Source organism: Nannospalax galili, unplaced genomic scaffold (genome assembly GCF_000622305.1).
Source record: "Nannospalax galili isolate Female #2095 unplaced genomic scaffold, S.galili_v1.0 scaffold955, whole genome shotgun sequence".
NCBI lineage: Eukaryota > Metazoa > Chordata > Mammalia > Rodentia > Spalacidae > Nannospalax > Nannospalax galili.
Genome location: NW_008336901.1, coordinates 992,298 through 1,003,920, shown reverse-complemented (window position 1 = coordinate 1,003,920; position 11,623 = coordinate 992,298). Strand labels below are relative to the sequence as shown.

At 38.4% G+C, this 11,623-nt stretch overlaps 1 protein-coding gene across 3 annotated transcripts in view; it reads right to left on the bottom strand.

The window, feature by feature from the left end:
- The window catches only part of Kcnt2 (potassium sodium-activated channel subfamily T member 2), a 405,448-nt gene that overhangs the window by 54,529 nt on the left and 339,296 nt on the right, over nucleotides 1-11,623 (bottom strand). For all 3 annotated transcript variants that reach the window (XM_008831578.2, XM_008831577.2, XM_029562800.1), the window contains one exon: nucleotides 387-498. In XM_008831578.2, coding sequence (XP_008829800.1) covers nucleotides 387-498 — 112 coding nt within the window. The remainder of the gene's footprint in view (nucleotides 1-386; nucleotides 499-11,623) is intronic.

Genomic DNA, 11,623 nt, shown 5'->3' with positions numbered 1-11,623 from the left:
TGTGGAAAATGCAAAGTCCTATTAGATCTCACAATATAGAAAATCATTTGTACATCATTAATATAACTTACAATATAAGTGAATATTTTTGTTGTCCTTAATTAGTGATGATAGAACAAAATACTTCTATCATATTTCCTTAATATAAATCATTCAAACCTATCAAGTGATTGTTTTAAAAATGACAATTTGAAGCAACATTTTTAACATTAATATCTCGAGTTTTCAATAGAGATATGATAGATAGATGATAGATAGATAAATAAATAGACAATAGTTGACAGATAGATAGATGATAGATAGACAGACAAGTGTGGATATAGAAATTCTTCATAGTTCTTTGAACCCAAATGGATAAATATCAACTTTCTTAATATTGGTCTTACCTTTTCCAATTTTGAAAGAGCGAGAGAGTAGCAGTCTTTGGCTCTGAATTGCATGAATCTCATGTTTGCTGGATGTGTAAGTTCTGTGATAATACTGAGACTGGAAAACAGCCTAAATTAAAGAAAAATGTATCACACTAACAATCCAATATGGTATGTTTTCATAACAACATATTTGTGAATGAGTGATTCTAGTCTAGGGCATAAAACCACATCCAATTACAACAGCAGCAGTGCCCTATAAAACTCTGTACAAGAAAAATGGAACGCTATTTTCCAAATATTTTAACATGGTAAGAAAAATAAATTCAGCAATTTGCCTTTTATTAGACATTTTATCTCCATAATTATGAAACAGCACAGAAGAGAAACTCATAAAGTTGATTTAGGAAGTTACAAGATTACTTTGGGGGTGATATTAAAATAGAAATTTATAATATGGGTATTTGGCTTGGCAAAAAAATTCACACGATGATTTTCTTGTCCATTCTATGAACTCTCTGATGTTCTATGGTTCCCTAGCCTCGTAAAGTAGGCTATTTCTAAAGGTCAAATTTTGCTACAAAGAGTTCCCAAGATAAGGAAAACCTTCATGTAAGTAAATTTCACCAATGAAATGGAACCACGGCTAAAGCATTAATACAATATTCCAAAAGGATCCAAGAATTCTCGCACAGCCTTCCCTTCACATGTCCCTGCCATACTAAGTTCAAATGGATATGTATACTCACATGATTTTTTCACCCAGAGAGCAAAAGGCAGAATAATGACAAGAAATGACTCTAATTTTTCTCCTAATGCCGTTTTGATCCATACCTGTTTTTATGTCTCACTGGCAGTTGCTCTGATACAAATATTCTGGGATTCTATGTAGCAGCTACTTTATACAGTAACAGGCTTTGTTTCTACGCAATATGTCTTGACGCTAAACTAAGAAAGGGTCATTTAAAATGTCCATTGCTAGGTTGAACTCATCTCCTGAACTCAAGGACCAGCACTGACTGAAAACACACCAGACAGATGATCTGTTTGGGGCTCAATACGGAATCAGCTTCTGTTGCTCTTCATTTCACATAACTGCAGGGCTGCCGTGCCCCTGCTTTGGTGCTGAATGCTTGACACAGCACTCTACAAAGAAATGTGCTTGTTTTAACAAACAAGCCCGGTCTCTGAGTTATGGTGCTGCACATGAATTCTATGCTTCTCCTGGGGCCTAATTCCCTAATGCTGATGGAACACTTGCTAGAATAGCTCCCACCTACCAGGCAGTGGTGGCCTGGTGCATGTCAGCCCTCTGCAGGGATCTGTTTCCAGCATGGGCCAGCCATCCAGGCTACCTGCCTCTTAGGTCTGTTTCCAGGGGTCACCTTACTACCCAAGTTAAGACACCAAAACATTCTTTGAACAGTTTCCTTCAGAGGTATATGTGAAAATTGTGCAGCACTGTATTTTCTAAATGGACATTTCAGAACATTATTCATTCATTATAAAAAAAAAAAAGGAAAGAAATGTAGCCAGTATTACATCTTGAGTTTATTTTGATTGCAGATTTTATTTGTAGGTCTAGGCTAATTGTAACAAAGATAAAAATAATAGTATCAGCAAAAAAAATCAGAAAGTAATTTCTTTTGCTTATTTTTAACATCAAAATTACAGTCATGTTATTTGTGCGATTGATCAGTGTCTTCAATTACTTGTCACCTTGAGCTGGTTAATGAAACAAATTTCTGATTCTTAAAAGACATTGTATCAGGAAGTTTATGGATGATTTGTAGACTATTTTAGCCAAGTGACAGTCAATAGCCACTACTTACTTTTTAAGAATTTTAAATTTTATTTATTTATGATTACTGCATGCACATATATAGGTAAGAGGATAACTTTGTGGAGTTGGATTTCTCTTACCTTTTTAAAAGTTATTTTGATCTACTTTATTTAATGTGTATGACTGTTTTGTTCACATGTATATAAGTGTACCACATGTGTGCAATGCAGGCGGAGGCCAGAAGAGGGTTTTAAATCCCCTAGAACTGGAGTTATACATGGATGTTAGCTGTCATGTGGGGCTAAGAATTGAACCCAGATCCTCTGCAAGAGTAATCAGTACCCTTAACCACTGAGCCATCTCACCAGTACATCCCCTTCTACTTTTAACAGGGTTCCAGGAATTGAATTCAAGCCTTCAGGTTTAGACAACAAATACTTTACCTGCTGAGCCATCTGGCACCCATTTCTCTTTACAGTGACATTGTTATTTCTTTCTGTGGTGGTTTGAGTGAGAATGTACTCCATAGGCTCCAGGTATTTGGACAGTTTGTCTCCACTTGGTGGTGCTGTTTTGGGAGGTTTCAGTAGGTAGATGTGGCTTTGCTGGAGGAAGTGTATCCCTGGGGGCAGGCTTTGAGAGTTCTTAAGCCTTGCTGGATTTCCAGTCACTCTCTGCCTCCTGTGCCTGCTTGATGGTGTGAGATCCTGTTCCTGTGCTGGCCACTTCTTGTCACTCCCCCACTGCCACCCCCCATGATGGGCTTTGATTCCTCCTGAACCATAAGCTCAAATAAAATCTTCCTTTTATTAGTTCCTTGGTCACATTTTTGAAATCAAAACTATTAATTGAATTTCCTCTGGAATCCAATTTAGATCAAATATTTTAAATCTTTTGAATTTAAAACCCTTCCTCAAACCCTCTGGTATTTATTTACAGTATACCTCACACTGTATATTCCTTGTACTCTGGGGGATTTTCTGTTATTAAGTACCAACTTCTAGAAAGGTTGGTTTTCCTTCCAGAGCCTAGTAGTACATCTTTTAGGCTGCCACTTAACAAATCTTTTTAAAAAGAAATGATTTCTGAATTCTTGCTCATTTTGTGAGGAGATGGCTTAGTAGTGGAGATAGGAGTGCTGCAGTTTACAGAATATTCTGTTTATGGGAACACTGTTGCCTGCAGCCCACATGATCTGTTTTTACCACGTCTACTGTTTTCATTCAGAAATCACCATGGTAGTAAATTCTATAAAGCTCTTTGTTTCAAAAGCTCTTGAAAATTATAACATCCTGCTAGGGGAAAAAATCAATTGATTTTGGGAGGGACTGGCCAACTGCCAAAGTGCATATCATCTTTGAGTTTCAAAGGTGTCTAATAAATAAAATAATAACACTAAGACATTTAAATATGGGATGTCACAACCAATATTCAACAATTTGTGACCATAGAAGTTTAAATGAATAAATGTTACTATCAAACTGAATCAACAAGGGAGCTAGAGAGCTGGTTCAGTTCTCTTTCAGAGAAGCCAGACGAGGACCCTCCTCCAGGTAAGTTCAGTTCACAGCATTCATTTCCGGGGACACATAACCTCCTGTAACTCCAGGTCTGGAAGATCCAACACCTTCTTTGGAGGTCCACACACAGCACTCATGTGCACATACTCCACACACACACATAACTAAAAATAAAAATAAAATCTTGAGGAAAAAGTGGATCAATGAACACAAAGCCCATAGCTTATTTAGACACTAAATGTTCTACTCTAGACTTTGAAGTGTGAAAAGGAAAATTAACAGATCCAATTCTCATCTTTGTCTTTTCTCTTTTTCATATTCTGGAGAAGAAAAAAATGTCCATGCTGTGATGATATTGAAAATATGCAAAGCAAAAGACTAATTTCAAAAAGGGTCCAAGATTTACTCATGGGCTCCTACACAGGCAGTTCCTCTTTTGCTGTTTCCATCCGTTCCTCCTTCATGGAGGACTGGAGGGCAGGTGGCTCAGCCTGACTTACCTTTCTGTATCTTCATACTTGCCGTAGTCTGTGATAAATCATTCTGTGATCTCAGACCCACAGGACTAGTTTAGTGGCTTTCAGTGTGGCCCTGACCACAGCTCTTGATGATGGATTTAAGAAAACCCATTATTGGCTACACAGCAAAATCACATTTTCTTGCCTGGAACTTTGATATCTACCTGTGCAGAGAGTTTCTAACTTTTATTAGAAATCAAGAAGTCTAGCTGGATTACCTATTCAAACCGAAGAAAACTCATTTATGATTCCCTATAATAAATAGTTAGCTGATGAAAAAATTGAGGCACAGAGAGCAAAAACAACATGTTTAGGACAATTATTTAGTACGTGCAGAACCCAATTCATACACCAGAGTTCAGACTCAAAAGCCTTCTCTTACCATTATAATAAAATAAGTGGGCAGGCTGGTAGAGAAACCCAGAGATTCAAAGAAACATTTATTAAAAATATCTAGCAAAATGTTGGTGCTTCATGTACTAGAAGACAACTCTCTTTCAGAACTATCATCTCCAGCACCTTACTTACCCACTGAAGTGTTTGATGGGTCCATATTCTTTTCATCATTATTGGAATAGAGGGTTTTTAATCACCCTGGCAGGAATGAAGATATTCTAAGACACTTGTGTCTGCCATTCTGACTACCAGACTATTGAAACAATGGACCCCAAAGAAATGGGAATTTCCCCCAGAATCTCATTCTTGGAAAAGAAAAAGTCACAAGCCAGAGGGGTGAATTTGTCTCCAGGAAAGAGATTTACCAATTGCCAGGCCACCAAACAGGAGCCCAGACAATGGTGGGCAGGACCACATCTTAACCAGAACTTATTAGATGTGCAAATCCCTGGCCCTCTATTTAAACTTTGATTTCACTTCCAGGTGCCAAAGAAGGGCTTGAGGGAGTCTATGGTTCTTTTTCTTCCCTCTTCCCAGTGTGGCCACACTGAATAAATCTACTTTTTCTGCTTCCCCCTACTAATTTGGCTCTTTTAATTGGTTTATTGAGGTTGTGTAACTGAACCCAGCTTGGGGCACAAGTTGTGACCCCCCAAGTCCAATAGCAGGCTGATATTTAATATCTAATTTAACAAAGAATTGTCAAAGGTCTACTATTAGAAATCTCTGGGCCACAAAGGATACAAAGGTGTATGAAGTGGAATGCTCACGCTTAAACTGTTAACTAATGAAGGAACAACAGAAACTGATTAATTAGAAGTACATCCATATTAGCTCTAGTGATGATAAACTGTGGCTGACAAAATGCTCCTAGGTTTAGTGGTATTAAGCCATGAGTGAATGGATAGCTGTGAGACAAGCATAGCTACCCATTAATGAGAATTTATTTCATCTTTTGAAGCATTTTTATTTTTCTGAGAAGCATATGGCATTTATCTTTTATATATACCACTATTATAACTGGGAACAAATTCAAGATAACACTGATTCTTTTCTTCATATTCCTTTTAAGATTTATTAGATTGAATACAAATATACTCAGGTAGTAGAGTCTAAGAGTGAGTGAAAAATAATTAAAATTAAGGGATCCAATGATTGTATTTGAGTGACTTCTAGAATTGAAATTATATTAGGCAACAAAATTTATGTGATATACTTTTCTATAAAATGAACTTAAAACATTCATTATTTTGCATTGAGCAACTTGATGCATTAGCTAAGTCTGCCATCTAGTGAAAAGTTAGAGCTACGTACTACTTCTACTATAAAGTATTATATTACAGCTCCCTTTATGTTGATAAAGCATCCTTTGTATTCAATTGTAGTACTTTATATTTACATAGTCAATTGCCAAACACAATTATGTATCTTGGAAACGCTATTTCTCAGTCTTAATATTTGTTAAATATATTTTGAATGTAAAGCAATTGTGAAATAACATGACATACTAGGCTTCTTTTTCCCGGGTCTCAAGATCATAATAACATTAGAATTAAGAAAATAATATAATTATTTGTTCAAAACCTTTCTATGACTACTTTATGACTTTTCCCCATGATGTTAAGTTTAACTTAAAAATCCACACGAAATCTGCTTGCAATTTCATTTCAATTCAGGAAAATATTTAAGATGTCTTAATTGGTGTATTCACATATATGTAGGCAATATAATCATAGACAGATAATAAAAAGAATAAATAAAATATTTAAAAATTTCTTCTATTATAAAACTTTCTGTTATTTACTCCTCCATTGTCCATGGAATTCATTCTTCTAATTCAGGAGACAAAGGACCTGGAAGCCACTGACCTGGGATGGCTTTGGTGACCACTGACTCCCTGGCATCCTAATCACTTGAATTAAGCTCACCTGAGACAAGAGTCTCCATCACATTCAATGACTCCATGATCCTCCCAATTTTCAAACTGTTCTACTGTTTTTTATTGATTGCTAAACTTCTAATATTTTAGTCAAATATTTTACTTGCTTGATGACTTGCTCACCAGTCTATTAGCACACTACAATCTCCAGCAACGTATATGTTCTTTTTTGAAAAATCATTATAGTCATAATATCCTGCATAGTGTCAACACTTCTTAGATGCCTGATAAATGTATGGGCTGTGCATACTAAATCACAGCTGCAGGTAACTGACAGCAGGTCATTGTGTGCTGTTACTAGTCTAAGCAGAAGCTGACCTATTGACAGGTGCTGGATCCATGAGTTACTTCAGTGTTCAGAGAGCTCCTCATCTTACAAGTTCTGTCAGCTAAATTACTAAACAGAATCAACAACCAAAAAGTCTTCATATTGAAATAAAATTAAACTAGACAGAGTTCAGAAAGAAATCACTTCAGGATTTAATTTCACACTTTTGAGCACTAAACAGTGTTCTCTGTACTCTACAGAAAAACTTTTCTTTCTCAACTCCTAAGGCATATTTTCCTACCTCCCTTTTAGCTGACACCCAGGTGCAAAATCTGCCATTTTGTCCCATATGGGTTAAAGTGAACATTCATCCTGTCAGTGCTATTTCTTCTCCGTGAAACAGGAATAGAGGTTGATTCTTTTTTCATGCCAAACATTTCCAACGTAGGTTGTTTTGAAAGCTCAATCTAACATGAACATTTTGAAGTGACAATTTGAATTTATGATATATTTGATGTGTTTATATAAATATAGTTGAGGTAACAATATTTTTTTCAGCAAACTATGAAAATGCGAAACATTTTCTATGTGTAATGAATGTCAGGTAAAACTTTAACACAAAAAATTAAATTGCTTGTATGTGTACCGTGTATGTGTTCATGTGGTTGGGTACACATGTGCCTGTGCATGTGTGTGTGTAAGTGTGTGCATGTGAGTGTGTATGTGTATGTGTGTGTATGTATGTGTAGGCCATATGTGGCTGTCAGGTGTCTTCCTCAGTTGCTGTCTACCTTGTTTCTTGAGACAGGTTCACTCACTAGGCCAGGAGTTTATTTATTCACCTAGACCAGCTGGCCAATAAGCTCCAGAAATCCCACTGTCTCTACTTCCCCAGTACTGGGGCTGCAGATACAGGTTGTTGGGCAGGCTTCTTTTGTGGGGGCTGGGGATAAGAACTTGGGTTCTCATGTTTGAGGGGCAAACACTTTCCCCACTCAGTTGTATCCCTTAGACACAAGAAATTTAAATTTGAATGTTGGGACCTCCTTTTCTATTTGGAGATCATATTTTCATTTGCTGGCGCAGTGTGCTGGATAGTTAGTGTCAAACTGGCACACCTGGGTTGGGGGAGCCTCAATTGGGAAATTGCCTCCATAGGACTAGCCTGTGGCCATGTCTGTGGGCATCTTCTTCATTGTTTAGTGATAAGGAAGGGCACAGCACACTCTGAGTGGTACCACCCCTGGGCAGGTGGGCCTGTGTTGCTTAAGAAAGCAAGCTCTGCAGGGGCCAGAGGATCAAGCCGGTAAGCAGAGTTCCTCCATGGCCTATGCTCCAGCTCCTGCAACCAGGTTCCTTCCCTGAGTTTTTACTCTGGGCTCCCTGATGAACTGTGTGACCCAGGAGATGTAAGACAGATAAACCCTTTCCTCCCTAAGTTGGTAGTGGTCAGAGTGTTTTGCCACAGCAATGGAGAAACAAACTAGGATACATAGTTTTGTCTAGGAAGAATTAGTTCATTGTTTCTTCTTAGATGTGGAAATTTGAGCCATTAACTACTAGTGAAAAAGGTATAGTGGGTTCAGGTTTGCCCCAGGCCTTCTCCTTAATGCTTTTGATTTCTGAAGAGGGAGAATTGGTTGATTAGAATTTAAGAATCTCATTTCTGAGAAAAGGAATGGACATATTCTATTCCTTCCTCCATTTCTCTAGGGAATCTGAACCCTCTGGGCAGAGATTGCTCCAGAGATAGTCTCAACCCATAAAGGGTTACTGTGAATTAACATGTCCCCTAAATGAAGAAACAAACAGAAACTAAAGCAAAGTAGTTATATTCTAAATTATGAACACATTTATACTTCATAATTTTATAAAGAATCTGTATATACACATTCCAAATGGCCAGGCACATATTGCTAATGGTTTACCTGCTGTGAATCAAACTTTATGTAGCGGTAGTCTAGATGGCACCGTGGGAGGAATGCTTAGACTCAGTGACTTTGGTCATATGCAAATCCCACTACATAGAGAGAGAGATGATGGGAAAGAATTCAGGAGGCAAAAAGGAGAGAATCTCAGAGACAAGGTTACCTACCTGGCCAGAGGGACAGTACTGAACTTTGGAAGGATTATGTGCCATTGCTCAGGTTCCCTGTAAAGCATGTGAGCTGGCAATGGTAAAGGAAAGGGAAGGCAGGTGCTTCAGGATGTTGATCCTCTGCATTCCCAGACTGGCAGCTGTCTGAATAATGAGCCTCTGCCATTGCAGGTGTGACAACAGGCAGCAAACAGGTATTCTGGTTACAGGCTGACTGATTAGAGCTTCTTCATACGTATGGAGAGTTGGAGTGTTGTAGATCCAGAGCCAAAAGATATTTGGCTATCCTTCATTCCCTTAGTCATTCATTGCCCACTTCTGTCTGATCTACCATCCTTATAAATATTAGGTAGAACATTTTGTAATCTATAAATATAGTGCTAGCTTCCAAATACCCCAAATTGAGAATACTATCAGAGAGCGCCTGAAACTTAGGTTAAAGATATTTTTGCTTTGGTGTAAGCTACCTACCAGACACTTCCACTAATATATTTGAAAAGGTCTTTGATTTATGACTTTTCTTATTCTGTAGCTATAAAAAACGTCATGAAACTATTTCCATTTTGCAACCTGTTATTTGGGACAACTTGAATTTATGTTCCTGGGCCATGGTCAGTCATATTTGTATCCAGAATAACTATCTCCACTCCCTTTGAGCTGACAGCTGTGTTTCAGATGGACAACACTAACGGTCTACAAAGACAACCTCACCATGAAAGAATGAATAAATCAAGGTAAACAATCAATAACCCGTCAAGGAGCTGGGCATGGATATAATCCCAGCACTGGATTGAGGGACAGAGGTAGGAGGATTGTCAGTTTGATGCCAGTTTGATCAAACAATAATGCCTTGTTTCAAAAACACAAACACACATACACACACACACATACACATGAAAAAAAGAAAAAAAAAAAAACAATAACCAAAGAGCTTGAGCATATGGCTCAAGGTAGAACACTAGAGCACATGATTAGTATATGCAGTGACCTGAGTTCAGTCCCCAGTAGTGCAAAAGGAAAACAAAACCCAAACAAAAATACCTATTGTTATAGTAGAAAACTCCTGGTTAAAGGAGGTCAATCACCTGGCAAGGAGTCATACCTAGAAAGGCAAGCTCCCTTAAAGCCATGCTAAAGAGATAGGTAGACTAGCTCGTGTGTTAATGAGATGTTAATAAGATGGTGAACTAGTGAACTTTTCTTATCCCAAATTCGTGTACCCTGGTGCAGTCGCTTTCGGACCTGCTGTCCACTGACTTGTAGCTTTCCACAGCCTACCTACTTTTCTGATCTCCCTTTTCCTTATTTGTATCTCTTTTCTAAGTAGGCTTTCCCTAAAACTTTGGGATGCCTCAACATTTCAGGCATAGTGGCTCCATCTTTAAAACTCCCCTGCCCATCATGTGGCTGCTAGTTCTCTGTGTCTGACTTCCATGCTGGCTTACGGCATGGCTTTCTTTTCCGTCCCCACCGTTCTCCTCCTCAGGGACAGCTGCTGAAATGTACATTTTGCTGCCCTGGAACTTCTTTTAAACTCTAGTAAAACTGTCCTTAAGCTTCAGTTTGAGTCCATTCCTAAGATATTTTATTAATGAGACTAACTCTAAGACAGGACCCCATTTTCTCCTGTATCATTATATAGGTTGTCCTGGGGACAGAATTCATTTTGATGTAAAGCATATCACACTGGAGGCTCCCTGTGGCCCAGCCATCATTGCAACAGACTACATTACACTAATCAAACTGATAGGAACAGAAGGGACAAATAGGACCACTTTTATAATCTGTATTACAAAGAAATATTTGTATGACATACTGCAGAAAGAAATCTGCTTATACATATGAATAGCTTATCAAGCAAATACTGGTAATGGTTAGTTCGGAGTTAACACCCCCCTCCACCCCAGCCCAGATGGCTCTGGGGGAGTACAAGGTTTATGCTGGCACATTCTGAAACTGACATCTAGAAAATGAGGGACGAGTGAACAAAGTGATGAGAGAAAAGACACCATCAGAAATATATCTGACCACCAGAGGGCAAGCCTGAGCTCTGGAATGACTGACAGGTGCTGCCCAACCCTCACCCCAGAAAGTCTGCTGTGCAGATTGTTAGGATGTAAATCTACTTCCTTCTCGGGGTCTCTAGACCTCCGAATAAAGCACAATTTAAAGACTTAATCTCAGTTTCAGTTTATTCGTGTGTGGGGTTAGGGGCAGCACAAACAGCATAATTCTGGTTACATAATCTGGCAATTCACAGGGTGGCTGGGAGATTCTCCAGGAAGTCATTTATTTAATGAGGAGTCCTCAGATTACTGTCCACAGTAAGCAGCCTCAAAGCAGCTGCTAGGTGACTTCACTGGGGGCCTTCTCTCCCTGACTCCCTAGAATTCCCCACCACTTCCACAGGGAAAACTGAATCACCCTACTTACTTGAATGCTTCCTGATAACTGATCTTTCCTTTAAAAGATTTTTCTGAAACCAGGCATGATGGCAAATATCTATACCAGCACTCCGGAGCTGGAGGGAGGAGGATCAGAAGGTAAAGTTGTCTTCAGTAACCAGAGTCTCAAGCCAGACTAGGCTAAAAGACCGTGACAAAAAAGAAAGGAAGGAAGGAAGGAAGAAGGAAAGGAAGAAAGGAAGGAATGAAGGAAGGAAGGAAGGAAGGAAAGAAAAAGAAAGAAAGAAAGAAAGAAAGAAAGAAAGAAAGAAAGAAAGAAAGAAAGAAA